This window comes from Tamandua tetradactyla, chromosome 4 (assembly GCF_023851605.1).
Source record: "Tamandua tetradactyla isolate mTamTet1 chromosome 4, mTamTet1.pri, whole genome shotgun sequence".
Classification (NCBI taxonomy): domain Eukaryota; kingdom Metazoa; phylum Chordata; class Mammalia; order Pilosa; family Myrmecophagidae; genus Tamandua; species Tamandua tetradactyla.
In genome coordinates, this window is record NC_135330.1 from 5,871,122 (window position 1) to 5,887,063 (window position 15,942).

Sequence of the window (15,942 nt, forward strand, 5' to 3'; positions counted from 1 at the left end):
TGATGGTGGACTTACACAGAGAAGGTCCGGTTTAACAAATGAGTATCAGTGCTGAATCAGTATATTGTTATTTCTTTTAATCGCCATTGCCTTAGAGCACCCAGAAGTAAAAACCTAAAAATGTGGAATTGTAACCCATGCCAAACTCTGAATCAATCTGTTCTACAACCACTTGTTGCAATGTACTTTGAGGTTTACTGCTTTTTTTGTGTATATGTTATTTTTTTGCAAGACAGGAAAAAAGAGAGGAGTATGATAGAGAAAATAGGATTTAACAAATGAATATGACAGCAGAATTAATATATTGATATTTCTTTTGGTCTCCAGTATCTTGGAGCAGCTAGAAGAAAAAATGAAAAATTGTGTAACTGTAACCCATACCAAACTTTAAAATCTGTTTGTATAACTACTTGTTAAAATGTACTTGGAAATTTATTGCTTTTTTGTATACATGTTATTTTTCACAATAAAAAAAAGTTAAAAAAATTAAAAAGAAAAAAACTAACACCAATTCTGTTCAAACGCTTTCAAAAAATTGAATAAAAAGATCATTACCAAACTCATTTTATGAAGCTAATATCACTTCAATATTGAAACCAGTAGAGATGGTACAAGAAAGGAAATTTAAAGACCAATTGTCCTAATGAACATAGATGTAAAAATTCTCAATAAAATTCTAGCAAATCTAATCCTATGATACATCATGACCAAGTGGGGTTTATATCAGGAAGGCAAGGGTAGTTCAACATAAGAAAATCAATTAATGTAATATAGCATATTAATAAATTCGTCAGGAAAAATCATATCAGTTGATGCTGAAAAAGCATTCTACAAAACTCAGCATCCTTTTCTGATAAAAACATTACAATAGGTAAGAATTGTAGGAGACTTACTCAACATCATGAAAGGCATATATGAAAAATCCAAAGCCAGCATCATTCTGAATGGTGAGAGATTTAAAGCATTCCCATTAAGATCGGAAGTGAGACAAGGATGCCCATTGCCACCACTGTTATTCAACATTGTACTAGAAGTCTTAGCTAGAGTGATTAGGCAAGAGAGAGAAATAAAAGGCATCCTGCGCTGGTTTGAAAGTATTAAGTACCCCAAGAAAAGCCATGTTTTAATCCTGATTCAGTCTTGGGACAGCTGTTTTTTTATTCCTGATTCAATATTGTAGGGCGGAAACTTGATTAGGTAGGTTATCTCCACAGAGATGTGTGGTGCCCAGTTGTGGGCATGACCTTTTGATTAGATGGAGATGTGACTCCACCCATTCAAGGTGGGTCTTGATTAGTTTACTGGAGCCCTTTAAAAGAGAAGACAGTTTGGAGAAAGAGCAGAGCCAATGTAGATGTTTGGAGATCAAGATAAATTGTCCGGGTGCTAAGCCTGGACTCACAGAAATAGGCAGAACCTGAAGAGAAGAAATCTCTGGCCCCAGCAGATGCTAAGCTAAAAGATGAAACCTAGAGTTTGTTCCTGGAGCAGCTAAGTGAAGGCCCACAGATGCTTAGAGAGGAAACCACTGGCATCAGAACCTGGAAGCAGTGGAACCGGGAACAAGGACCAGCAAATAACAGCCACATCACTTTCCAGATCATCTTTCCTTGAGCCAAGGTATCTTTCTCTGGATTCCTTAGTTAGGAAATATTTATGGCCTTAGAACTATAAATTTTTAACTAATAATAAATTCCTTTTTAAAAAAGCTGTTCCATTTCTGGTATATTGCTTTCTGGCAGCTTAACAAACTAATACACATCCAGATAGGTAAGGAAGAAGTAAAACTTTCATTATTTGCAGATGACATGATCCCGTACTTGGAAAATCCTGAGAAATCTATGACAAAGCTACTTGAATTAATAAATTTAGTATAGTAGTGAGATATAAGAAAAATGTACAAAAATCAGAAATGTTTCTGTATACAATTACTTAAACATGGAGACAATTAAGGAGAAAATTTCCATACAAAATAGCCACTAAAACAATTAAGTAATTAGGAATAAGCTTAACCAGGGAAGTAAAGGACCTGTACATAGAAAACTACAAAATGTTATTTAAAGAAATTAAAGAAGATCTAAACATATGGAAAGATATTTTGTGGTTGAATGTTGTTAAGATGTCAATCCTACTAGATTGATCTATAGATTCACTATGCAATACCAATCAAAATTCCCTCAACCTAAAACTTGTGAAAACTTGGAAAAGCTAGCTATCAAATTCATTTGGAAGGGAAAGAAACCTCAAATAGCTGAAGATATTCCAAAAAAAAGAAGAGTGAAGTGGAAGTATTAATGCTTCCCAATTTTAAAGCTTGTTACAAAGCCATAGTTGTCAAAAAATACCATAGCACTGGCACAAAGATAGAAGTATTGATCAATGGAACCGAATCGAAAGTGTGGAGATTGACACCAGATTTGCAGTCAGTTGATTTTTGACAAAGCTCCCAAATCTACTGAATTGGGACAGAATAGTCTTTTCAATAAATGGGCTTAGGAAAACTGAATATTGAAAGAGGACCCATATCTTACACCTTACACAAAAATGAACTCAAAATGGATTAAAGGCCTAAATATAAGAGCCAGTACTATGAAACTCCTGGAAGAAAACACAGGGAAACATCTTCAGGACCTAGTAAGAGGAGGTAGTTTCCGGAATTTTATACCCAAACACAGGCAACGAAAGAAAAAACATAAATGGGAGCTCCTCAGAATCAAAAGCTTCTGTGGCTCAAAAGATTTTGTTAAAAAGCTGAAGAGGCAGCCAATTCAATGGGAAAAAATGTTTGGAAACCATTCATCAGCTAAAGGTTTGATATCTGTGTACATAAAGAAATAATACAATTAAACAAAAAAAAGAATAAACAACCCAATTATAAAATGGGAAAAGATATGAATAGACATTTTTCTGAAGAGCAAATACAAATGGCTAAAAAGCACATGAAGAGTTGCTCATCTTCTTTAGCTTTAAGGGAAATACAAATTAAAACAACAGTGAGATATCATCTTATATCTGTATGGCTACCATTAAACAAACAGGAAACTACAAATGTTGAATAGGATATGGAGAAACTGGAACACTTATTCGCCACTGGTAGGACCGTATAATGAATGGTACAGCCACTATGGAAGACAGTTTGGTGATTCCTCAAAATACTAAACATCTAGTAGACAAATCACCCAGCAATACCACTTCTTGGTATATACCCTGAAAGAAGCGACACAGACATTTGTGCACCAATGTTCATAGCAGTACTATTCACAGTTGCTAAAAGATGGAAGTAATCCAAGTGCCCATCAACATACGAGTAGATAACAAAATGTGGCATATACATATGATGGTATATTACGCAGCAGTAAGACAAAATGAGGTTCTGAAGCATATGACAAGATGGATGAACCTTGGGGACATAATTCTCAGTGAAATAAGCCAGACACAAAAGGATAGATACTATATAATCTTGATATTATGACTCTGGTAAAGATGATAATCTGTGAATAGTAGTCCAAGAAGTGATCAGCTCCCCGATGGAAAATCAATGCAGCTTCCTCTGAAGCTTTGCTCTAGTATGATCTAGATGCAGATTTTGGGTACAGATGCGAAATGTGGTGTTCTCCTGCCCACATTACCCACCCTCCCCCCCTCCTTTCTCCCTCCTCCCTTCCTCTCTTTTTTTCTCTTTTTCTTCCCTAAAAATAAGAGAAAAAAAACCAATGGGTTGTGTATACTTTCTATCCTCTTTTACAGAAGATGGGCAAGCTGTGGTCTGTGGGCCAAATTTGGCCCACCATTTTTGTAAAAAAAAATTATATTGAACACAGCTCTACCCATTCGTATCCATATGTGTTAATGTATGTAGCTGCTTTCCTGACCTGCAAATCCTAAAATATTTACTATCTTGCCCTTTATGGGAAGAGTTTGCAGACTCCTTTAATAATATTACACATTTACACAAAGATAATGGGCCTCCCTATTTCCTTTTCCCCTGGTTCTCACTATCTCTTCTGTTTATTTCTCCTGCTCTTTGTGTATATAAATATATTTTTCCCCTTGTAGTCTGGGTGCTTCTGTCATTGAATCTGGGACTATCTCTCCAGAAGTTTTCCTTTTTCTCTTCATCTTCCTTGTTTTGTTTTGTTTTGTTTTTTCCTCCTTTTATTGCTATGTCATAACTGGCCATAATAAAGAACAAAGAGGTTTTTTTTGTTTGTTTTAGTTATTAGAATTTAATGTCCTGAAAATTTAAAATAATCTGCTATGTAAGTACAAGGTATTATGATTCTTTCTCTAAAACTGTTAAAAGTAGGATGATATTAAGATCTGAATCTTGTCCTTGATCAGCCAATCTACCTTTGAAGATTCTTGAGGGAAATAGATCCACAGAGGCAAGGCCAAGTAAATTGCATCCTTTATTACCACCAACTCCCAGTGTGGCTGCCTGGTGAGCTGGGTTGGATCTTGTGGAGAGCTTCTTTGCCTGAGCTAGCCAGCCTGGAGTTTAGAACCCAAAGCAAATCAATAGTCAACTTTGCCGTCTTCACTGTTGAGTTCACAGTATACCAGAACCTTAGGTTTGACCACTCTAGAGGCAAAAAGGACCAAACCACAGCATGTGAGCTGCTAAGTAGATGTAATAATGGTAGAATAGGTGTACCCAATTGCAGCTTTAAAGTTTTTGTAGTTACTATTTTAAGGGCGCATTTTGATAATGATAGATACCAAGTTCTATGCTTGGTCAGCCACCCCATCCCTTCAAAGTCCTCAAGAGAAATATATGTTCAGAGAATAGTGGCTAGTGAAGAAGTAGTCAGTCTTCTTAATCTTTTGACCCATTTGCTCAGTACAATGAAAGTTCCGTACTGGAAATGTGGCCTAGATAATTGTCCTAGTTCAGACCAATTATACTGTATAGTGTTATTCACGACCTTGAGAGTGGGCATGGAGGCAGGGTGGAGTGATAGATTTGGAGCTTCTTTAGACAGTACCGAATACCACACTAAGTTAATTTTGATTTTATAGGCTTCCTTCTTTATTTTATGTTGAAATTGGTAGTAAAGCCCAGTAAGAACATTTTCAGGCTAGAAGGTTGCATCACCTAGTGGCTGTGCGTATAAAAGCAAGAAACAGAGATTGGTAAAAGGAAGAGGGGGAAAGATCCTCCTGAATGTGTATATCAGAGTGGCCAGCACCCTATGTATAACCCGTGCTTTGGTTCCTATTTTTAATTAAAAAAACTTGTGATAATACTGATAGCTTGTCATTTTTTATTATTAAAATAAAACCTGCTCAAAGTAACTTTTCAATTCCAGTCGAATTTATGCTTGATGCCCCTCATATTTCCAGTATGATTCCTTCTACTCTGTTAGTGTGTGCTTAAAGCATTGTAAACTCTGTTTGGGTGGGGGGTGGGGGGGTGGTTTACAATGTGAGCCAACTATAATTAGTAAGATAAACTTGTCTTCCAAATCATATTAGATGTCCTAAGGCCACTATATTCTGAAATTGTTTTACCACTGCTCTCCTTTGATAAAAATTATAGTTTCACTCAGTATGTATTTATTAATCACTGATAACAAAGTAAGCCCTGGAAATATTGCATAAAACATGGTCCCAGCTTTTAAGGAGTTTTCAGTGTGGTAGTGGGAGATGGATATGTAAATGCATAATTGCTACAAAGGCAATAGTTATGACTTCCATGATAGTTGTCTCTATAACAGGAAAGGAGAGCACAAAGGAAGTAGTAGTTGATCTACTTGAGAAATTTTGGAAAGGATTCATAGAAGAGGTGATTCATGAATTCTGTTCTGAAAGATGAGAAATTGTTCATCAGGCAGATAGGGAGTGGGCGGCTCCAGGCAGAAGGAACAACCTAAACAAATGCTCAGAGGGATAAAGCAGCATGGTGCATTCAAGGAACTATAGATACAATTAATAAGCTATCAGACTAGAAGAATGGGTACAAGCCAGAAAGTAGACTTTGTAGACTAGTCTTAAGGAATTTGAACTATAACTACTAAACAGTGAGGATTCTTAGAAGAATTTTTAGCAAGGAAGAAATATCAGGTTTTAATTTTAGAAAAATATTTCTGATGTCTGTGTAGACAACGATCAAAAGAGTGCATGCCTGAAAGTAGTAACACCAGTTAAGAGTCCACGCAGTAGTTCATGCTTAATATTTGTTGACTGAAGGGATATAGGTATTGGGTGGGTCAAGGAGCGGTGTCTTGGACAACTCCCTAGTTTCTAGCTCAGTCGTGTGAGTGGATAGTTGGTGCTATTGACTAAGATAGGAATACTGGACAAAGAGCAGATTTTAGAAGAGCTAGGAGTTCTGTTTTGACTCTGTAATAGAGTTTCAGGTAGCCATGAGTAGGTGGCAGTCTTCTGTAGGCAGATGGATATGTGAATATAAAAATTAAGAGAAAGTCTGGGCTGGAGAAGAAGACTTTAGAGTCGTAAGCATGCAGTGGTGGTGGACAAGATCATGAGTAGAAAGGATCACCACCCAGAGGGAACCAAGGCTAAAATCAGTGACTTAGCACCAATCTTTATGGGGTAGAAGGAGTTAGAGAGGTAGAAGAAAGTAATATTGTGGAAGCTAAAGAGGAAAAAAGTTTTAAAAAGAGATCAAATACCACATGAAGGCAAAGAAAGATGAGAACTGAAAGTCCACTGCATTTTGGCAATTTGAAGGTCTTGAGTGTCCTCTGACAGTCAGTTGGATAAAGGATGCTGGGAGTTGGAGGGCAGAAACAAGCCAGACTGCAGTGAATCAGGAAAGAATGGAAGGTAATGTGAGAGATGTCATAGACTATTCTTCTGTGGATTTTGACTGTAAAAGGGAAAAGAGATTTGACTTTGGAGTACAAATTGGAAACCAAGTGCTAATAATAGAATAAGGAGTGGGAATAACCTGAATGAATTGGAATGGGTGTTTCTTATTGGAATCTAGCCTCTAATTTCTCACTGTCCCCTGCCTGTCTTCACACAGTCAGGGTTGGTATACACAGAGGATGAATGGCAGAAGGAGTGGAATGAGCTGATCAAGCTCGCCTCAAGTGAACCCCGCATGCATCTAGGTACCAATGGAGCCAACTGTGGCGGGTAAGTATGGCTAAGCGGGGGAGCAGGGAGTCATCTTCACTGAGCACTCCCTAAGCTGTGGGCTTCCGTCACCCATGTCCAGTGAGCTGTGTGGTAAGAGGATGTTAGAAGGAAAGATACAAGACATGACAAAGTCATAGATGTGTAGCTCAGTATTACTGTTCATGATACAAAGTGATAGATGAGGCAGGGCAATCCAGATTTTCAGGTCCCATGCCACGTTTTCTCTTGTGCTATGCTAAGGAATTAAAATTGTATCCTATCTAGACTTCGGGAAACTTTGCAGGACAAATGACCCAGTTTCTTCAACAAATAAATGGCAAGGAAAATGAAAAGGGAGAGGGGACCTGTAGGTTTAAAGACACTCAAGGGACATATCAACTAGTTGGAATGTATGGATATTAATAAGACTATTGGGGAAGTTTGAACAGTGTCTATATTTGATTATTGTTAACCTTAAAGTGTGTTATTAATGGTATTGTTGTTAAAAGTACCCTTATTTTTAAGAGATAGAAAATGACATATTTATGGGTGAAATGATACCATCTCTAGGATTTGCTTCAAAATAATCTGGTAGATAATGTCGACACCCCTTTTCAACATGAAGAAGTTAGAATGGTCATTGCCCAAATATCCCTGTACATTAAGAATTGAATTGTAATAGACAAGTTAGGATTTAACAAAAGATTATGACTACCAAGTCATTATATAGGTATTTCTTTTTAGTTTCTTGTATATTAGAACAGCCAGGAGGAAATAGCTGAAATTGTGAAACTAATACACACTATGCTTTCAGATTTGCTCTATTACTACCTGTTAAGCTTTGAAATTTATCACTTTTCTGTAAAAAATGTTATATTTCACAATAAAAAGGTGTTTAAAAAATAATCTGGTGGGGAGGTGGAGTAGAGGGGTAATGTGGGAAGTAGGTGAATGTATATAGATGAAATAAGATTGACCATAAGTTTATAATTATTGAAGTTGGGTGATGGATACATGAGAATTTAATATAATATCCTTTCTAGTTTTAAATATATTTAACATTTTGAAATTTTCCCTAATAAAAAGTTAAAATACAGAGTTCTGGACCTGCACCCCAAGAGAATATAATTGGAGGAGAATGAGATTAGAGGCGGTTATGGTAATCCAGGAAAGAGGGCCATGGGTGTGCACAAGGGTGGTAAACTGACGATAAGCTGGAGGAGACACTTAGGAGATGGAATTGTCCAAGCCAGGTGATTAATTGAAGGTGAGGGAAACAGTAAATTTTCACAAGTTTCTGATTAGGCTACTGGTAGATGGTGAGGCTGCTCTTTAAGTAAGAAAACATTGGAGGAGGTTTTTTTTTTTTAAGGCATAAGGAATATAATGTGTATATAGTGGGTAAAGTAAGCAGGATGAAGGTCTGCAGGTGTGTATTGAACTACTGAAAAAGAGAATTGGGGGAAGCTGTTGAGCAGAAGGAGTATTAAAAGATAGTCATTGCCTCCAGATTCCTAACACTAGTGTAACCCCCAGAGCCTTCAAATCTCTTTTCTTAGATTTCCCCATTTCTGAAACAGAAGTTGAAACAACCATGATTACAATATCTCAGCTATATTAGTGGCAGCATTAAGCCTGGGAAATCAGAAAAGGACATTCCTCTTTTCCCTCTTGCTTTGTTTTCTTCTCTCTCCCTTCCACTGCACCCCTTTCACTCTCTCCACTCCTGCAACCCTAGGGTGGAGAGTTCGGAGGAGCCTGTGTATGAGAGCCTAGAGGAGTTCCACGTCTTTGTCCTTGCCCACGTGCTGAGGCGGCCTATCGTCGTTGTGGCGGACACCATGCTGAGGGACTCTGGAGGGGAAGGTGAGTCAGCCAGTCAGTCCTTACTCCTTCCTCAGCATCATTTAGTTGCACAGGAAAGAGGATATGTAAACCTTTGGAGGGAAAAAAGCATAAATTAAAAGAATGTAAAATTTCCAAGTTATTCAGAGTACCAGCAATTAGGGTTCATTGAGAGGCTTCTTAGGAAAGAATTATTAAGTAGGAGTTAGCGTAGGTAGGACTCAACTGGTAGAGAGTGATCTGGGGGATTTTTCCACTAGGCAGGGAACACAGCCTTAATAGTAATCTTGTTTTGGTTTCCTGCAGCATTTGCTCCTATTCCCTTTGGAGGGATCTACCTCCCCTTGGAGGTCCCAGCCAGCCAGTGTCACCGCTCCCCGCTGGTGCTCGCCTATGACCAGGCCCATTTCTCTGCACTTGTGTCCATGGAACCCAAGGAGAATGCCAAAGAACAAGGTGCTGAGTGCAGTGTCTTTTGTCTCTGGTATCTTTTAATTACTTTATTTTCACTTGGAAAAAATGAAATGAGAGGTAAGAAGGAAAGGATTAAGCAATATGCAAGCCCAGACAGTGCATGTTGTAACTGTCTTACTAAGTTATAAGATATACCAGGGTTTTGAAATTACAACAAAAAAAAGTTTGAAGAAAAATACGGTAGCCTATCTTCCTTGCTCTCTGTTCTAAACTAAAGCACATACATATTTGGGTCATAGGACCTTCCAAGTGATGTTTTGCTGTATTTCTGTTAATAATAACCTTGAATTCCCTTTAATAGACATTAACTGGAGAGTGAAGGACAAACTCACCAGGAACGAGACATGATGAGGAGTTGAGGCAAAGGCTTTATTTCAGGGACAAACAGCCGCCTGGGCAGCGTTTCAGGAGAGAAACAGCTGCTGAAGTGACAGGGGATAGGATTTTTATGGCTTAAGGTTGGGGGTTGGGGGCAAGGTTTAGGTAAATTTCTGTTGTCTGGCTTTCAGAATTAGGGGGTTAAGTTAAGAGTTGTCAGTGTTTTACTAGTGAAGTTAAAATTTAAGTGCTGCCTGAAGCATGCAGGGTTGTAGTTGTCTCTGCCGGAGAGTGGAGGTTGAGTAAGGGGGTGTTATTAGAGCAGTTCTAGAGCGTGAAAAGGTGCAGGCTAGGGTGGGAGAGCTGTTTGAAATATTTGCCAGACGTAGGTCACATCATGGGGTAAAGAGGACCTGATCTCCAGGCCTAACATTCCCATCTTTTTAGTAATAGTGGGAATGGGGGCAGTGTTCTGTCTTCTGTAACTACTTCCGGCTGAAATGGGTGCAGTTGTCTTGAGAGCGGAGGGTCATGGGATAGGACTGGAGGAGTCGTGGGGTGGGAGTAGAAAAAAGTCTTTGCTCTTTTTTGTTTTGAGAGACGTCATTTATGTGTTCTTGCGTTATTGTCTGTGTATAAACTGGGAGAGGAGATGGAAGAGACATGGGCCGAAGAAAAGAAGTAAAAACAATATTGGTAATGGTGTTATAAGAGAGAGAAGCATTGATTTTAGTGGTGAAGTAGAAGAATGAAGATAGCCATGACTCACTCCCATGATTATTATCTCCGGCTTTTTGAATAATTTCTTTTAAAATTTCAAGATTTTCCTCTACTTGTCTAGTTTTGTTAATGTAACAACAGGTTTCATTTAAGATTGCACAGGTGCTTCCTGCAATGGTGATGAGAACATCTTCATACTCTCCTGTTTTGTATAACAACTGAAGCTACGCTATTATTTCTTGTTGTTGATTAGAAATAACTCATACGATTGATACTCGTAATGAAAAAGAAATATTTAAAATTGATAGTTCTAATGGTGGAATTCCTGCACCAAAACAGGCTGCGGTAGATGGTGTGTCCAATGCCAGATTTTTCTAGAATAGGATTATCTTGAGCATGAAATCCAAATTCTGGATCTTCTACAAATTGCCTTTATTTTTTTTTTTCATTTTTGAAATTGGAGTGAGGTCTCGAGAAAGGAGCCTAAGTTAGGTATTTGTCCTGAAGAGGCTCTTTATTGGTGTTTTAAGATAGTGGCGTTAGCAATGGTATCATAGTACAGGCTCCTGTCCATAATACTATGGAAGTATTAAATATATAGTATTACCACATAGAAAATAAAAACCAGAACCTGCAAGCATTAGGGCTGTTGAAGGTCCAGAGGGGATAAAATATAGATGCGGGTGGGTAGAAAGGTTGAATGCTTGGGTTCTGTCATAAATGGCCTTTACTCATAGAGGAGAGTAGTGAGGGTCAGAGATGTTAAAGGTAAGTTTTGTTTGACAGAGAAGATTACAAAAAGAAAAGTGAAAAGGTTTTGGGGGGTTTTTTTGGGCTTTGATTTGGTTAAGTTATATATTGGTCCTGACTGGGTTCTTAGACTAAATAGTTGAGTTTGTTTATAAGAGCTGTTAAAATTTATTTTTCACTGCAATTTTTACTAATTATGTGCGTAGGGAGGGTTTGTTAATGCCTGAATCCTTCCAAATATGGATTGAGTTGAAATGGTTTTCTGGTATGTGTTGATTTGAATGCCACTGTAAAGTGGTTGTATTTTGAAATGACCAGGTTTCCCCCAGTGAGAACACCCTGCTGAGTCCTGTGTCCTTCTTGCTCCTTTATTCCCTTTGGCCCAGATTTTTTCTCTGTCTTGCCTCTGCCTGTCTTTTTCTTCTGCCTTTCCTCTTCCCTTCTCATACTTTCCAAGACTCTTAATAAGTCTCCCGGTGGTTTATCCATCCATCCATCTACTTTCTGGATCTTTTTCAGAATGTCAGGCTAAGACCCCTTCACATAACTGACCTTTAGCATTCCTAGGGTCACAGGACTATCAGGGTCTATTCTAAGTATTTCCTCACCTAATTCCTCCACCTGTGCAGATAAACAGAGGGAGTTGTTTTTTTTGAGCCACCATTAAAGGCTTTATTTAAGTTCTGAGATTTGGATATAGCTAATTTTATCCCTTGTATAATGAGAGCTCTAAGATCCCTTGTTTGTGCCCAGTCTTCTGTGTGTTGGTGGAGAAGGGTTTTTAATTGACAGAACATGGGGAAATAATCCCCCATGGGGGATTCATGGGGAGGTAGCTTGCTTAAGAGGAAGGATGTTCATTCCTAGGCTTGAACAGGCTGAGAAAGGAGGATTGTCAGGGTAGTGTCTGGGCTATGAGAGCTCAGAGGAGGAAGAGACTGGCGGTGGCTGGGTGTGTGATAGGAGCATGTTGATGGTGGCATATAGGGTGGTAAGAATATCTCTGCCAGGTATGGGTGTAGGCACTGTGGTATGACTAGAAAGGAGTGTGTGAAGAGGTGGCCCTCCGACTGGCAAGCTATGTATACACCTAGGTGTAAAGGCGGTTCCTTCTACCCCCATGACCTGAATGGCTGATGTATTAGTCTTCAAGAATAAACATTAAGAGTTGAATATGTGGCCTCTGTGTCCAATAGAAAGGTAACAGGCTCACCTGTGATGAGTAGAGTTACCTGAGGCTCCTGGTTGTAGATGGTGATGGGGGCCGGTGAAGGCCTCCGGCCTGTCAGTCCTCATTGAAGTCAGCAGCAGCTGCAGCTTGGGAGGATGTCTGCAAACCTGGAGGGGTTTGGGGACAGTCCATTTTCCAGTGACCTGTTTGACTGCATAGTGGGCACGGCCTGGTGGGTGGTTTGGGATTGGGGCAGCACTTTGCCCAGTGTCCTGTAGAGTTGCATTGGAAGGAAGGGTCAGGGGCAAGATGGGTGGCCTGGTTTGGCTAAGTTTTTTGCTTGTTGGTGGCCTGAAAGGGCTGGAGCTATCATTTGAAGGTTAGCTTTATTTTCTGCTTTTATAGTTTCTGGCTTGTTTTTTAAAAACCTTAAAAGCAGCAGCCATCAGATCCTGCTGTGGAGTGAGGGGACCCTCTTCAAACTTACTAAGTTTGTGTCTTGTATCTGAGGTAGCCTGGGAAATGAAAATGGAATTTAGCCACAGGCACCCCTCAGGGCTTTCTGGGAAAAGGCATGTTTGTACAAGCAGAACTTCAGTGAGCCTGGCCATAGATTGGGCTGGATTTTCATCGGGTCCTTGAGCGATTTCTTTTAGTTTGTCAAAATTAATCATTTTTAGGAAGGCTTTTTCAAGCCCTGCAAGGATGCAGGCTTGGAAGTGATTGTGTTTCTGTATGTCAAGGTGATTCATTTGGTATTGCCAGTTGGGGTTTACTCGGGGCACTGCTTGTTCTCTGGGAGGTTTGGTGTTGTCTGTGGTGTGTAAAGTGTCTGTATGTGGTTGTATCACCTGCCAGACTCTTTCCCTTTCCTCTGGAAGTAAAGTGGAAGTAAAAATTATGTGGAGGTCTTGCCAGATAAGATTATAAAATTGTAAAAGGAATGTAAATTCTTTAATATATAGCCTTTTCTCTATTTGGGACATATCTCCTAGAAAAAATGGGACATGTACACAGATTATGCTTTCAGTAGCGACTACTTCGGATAGCAGTAGGGGGAGGGGTTGGGGAGGGTTAGGCAGTAAGTGACTGCAATGCAATGTGCTTTCAGAGGGAGTCAGAGGGTGGGCTGGGGTTGAGAGCAGGTTTCCGAGAGAGTTTGGAGGGGGTGGAGTTTGAGAGTGTATCTGATGTGAGAAGAATTTAGTAAGAGGAACAGGATTGGCAAAGAGAGGGACGGTTATGAAGGTAAAAGAAAGCTTGAATGTAAGGAATTTCAGACTACCTGCCGCTGGGCAGGGTGAAGTATTCTAAGTCTCAGAGAACTTGAAAATTGGAAGTGCTGTTTTCTGGTTATTGATTTTCATTATCCAATTTGTATTTGTGGCCACACACAGGTTGAATTGAAAATGAGCTTTTTGGATCTGATGTCTCCATCTGGGGACAGAGTTTTAAGGTTACAGAGGAGAAACTTAAATTGTGGGGTTTTTTGGGGGTGTGTGTGAAATTGAGTTCCCCATTTTAGGTGGTGTGGGTGAGACTAAGGAATTTTAAGGTGGACTGTGCTTAGAACTGGATGTCTTCAGACCCGAGGGGTTTTTCCCGTTAGCACGCGGGCTCTGGCCCACCACAGCCCTCGGGAATGGTGAGGATTACTTTTTCTCACGAGGACATGGGCAACTCGCCCACCATGGCCCTCGGGGGCAGTAAGGATTCTTTTTTCCCACGAGGACACAGGCGTCTTGCCCGCCGTGGGCCTCAGGAATGGTGAGGACCTGGACAATGGAGAAAGGAGTGAGTGCAAGAGAGAAAGAGCAAGACCCTCCAGCAAAAGAATCCTTAACTCACCCTGCTGTGATTTGTGTCCGGTGTTAGATGGGTTTAGTGGTCTAAATTGTATTCTGGGCATTAGAAGAAACCCAACCTGATTGGTTTTTAGTACCATTGATAATTCAAATGTAAAATTGAGAAGCAACTACAGTTAGAGATATATGGTATAATTTTGCCTGTGTTTTAGGAAGTATGTCCTTTGTTCAGTTGCCTTTCTCTCTCCTTGAGGAGACTCCTGATGACATGGTTTTTCCTCCTCAGCTGTGATCCCACTTACAGATTCAGAGCATAAGCTGCTGCCCTTGCACTTTGCTGTGGACCCAGGAAAGGGCTGGGAGTGGGGCAAAGATGACAGTGACAACGTCCGATTGGCCAGGTGAGGTGGGCCTAGCCTTACCATCTACTTTGTAGCTGGGATCTCTTCCACAAACAGCATCTGTCTTCCAGGGAAGTTTCCCCAGCTCAGAAACATAGTTCCAGTTTCTTTGGGAAGATGGAAAGGTGGGAGGCAGAGGTTGGGCCTCAGGACTCGGGTTGTGCAGCTGCTTTTTCTCCGTGTAAAGGAGATGGGAATGCTGGGTTCTCAACTTATTTTTAGCTGCCCTGGTACATCCCAGAATCCCCAAAACAGTGATCAGAAAACTAAGAAAGAACATTAAAACATATTTCTTTTCATAGCCCAAGTGAGAGGGGTTTTAAATCATTGACTGAACTAGTCCGCTCTGGCTTTTTGCCTTTCTGGAATTTAAATAGAGAACAAGAAAAATGCTCCCCTCCCCCATGCAACTAGTTTCGCTTTCCTCCTCCTTCCTTCACACCTTCCCTGTGGAGAGCTGATGGATGTCACTGCTCCTCCTCCTCCTGTGCTTCTTTCTTCTCTGGACTCCTGCCACTGAGACCCAGCTAACAGGATTTGATTTGAAATCTAGAGTTTATTGCATTGTATATTAAGTTTTTACCTGATTATCAAAAGCTACTTCTAAATAATACTTAGAGACAACAATAATAATAATGGCTTCTGTTTAGTATTTCCTATTTCCTAGACATTGTGCTTGGTGCTTTCCAAACATGATTTTAATCTTCCCCAACCCTGCAGGATAGATAGTATTATCAACTGTCCCTGTAATCAACCCAGTTGAGTTTCCAGGAGGTTTTAGGGACTTGCTCAAGGTCATAAAACTATACTGGTTTTATGGAGTGAAACTGGTCTAGCTAAACCCAGCCCCATCTGAATCCCAAGCCATGTAGTGCTCTCCTACCCTGCCTCTCAACAGTATCACACGGCCATTTTTTTAAGGTCACAGTGAGGTTTTAATTATTGTTTTTTTTTCCTTTTCACAGTGTTATTCTGTCTCTGGAGGTCAAACTGCATCTGTTGCATAGCTACATGGATGTGAAATGGATCCCACTGTCATCTGACGCACAGGTAAAGACTTTGTCTACCCTCCCCTTGTATGTCCTGATTTTCACTGGCCAAGGAGAGTGGGGAGGTCTGGTGCTGTTCTCCTTCTAAACCTGTTCTGGTTAGTAGTTTACGATTCAAGGTTAAGAAGGCTGGGAGATGTCAAATAAGTTCCAAAGGACAAGTTTTCCTGCCTTTCTACCCTTTAGACCTCTCCATTTTCCACATCTGTCCAGCCAGGTTCTGCTTTCTGATACTAAAACACATTCTTTAAGAATAGTTATCTGGAGAATTTGAGGTTGTCATTACTTTGTCCTAAGCCCTCTATAGAAAGACCTCTTTATTG

At 39.9% G+C, this 15,942-nt stretch overlaps 1 protein-coding gene across 12 annotated transcripts in view; it reads left to right on the plus strand.

The window, feature by feature from the left end:
- OTUD7B (OTU deubiquitinase 7B) overlaps positions 1-15,942 on the plus strand; it is an 83,444-nt gene that overhangs the window by 60,305 nt on the left and 7,197 nt on the right. For all 12 annotated transcript variants that reach the window (XM_077156183.1, XM_077156181.1, XM_077156175.1 and 9 more), the window contains 5 exons: positions 6,992-7,104; positions 8,825-8,952; positions 9,238-9,387; positions 14,456-14,570; positions 15,536-15,620. In XM_077156183.1, the coding sequence (XP_077012298.1) occupies positions 6,992-7,104; positions 8,825-8,952; positions 9,238-9,387; positions 14,456-14,570; positions 15,536-15,620 (591 nt within the window). The remainder of the gene's footprint in view (positions 1-6,991; positions 7,105-8,824; positions 8,953-9,237; positions 9,388-14,455; positions 14,571-15,535; positions 15,621-15,942) is intronic.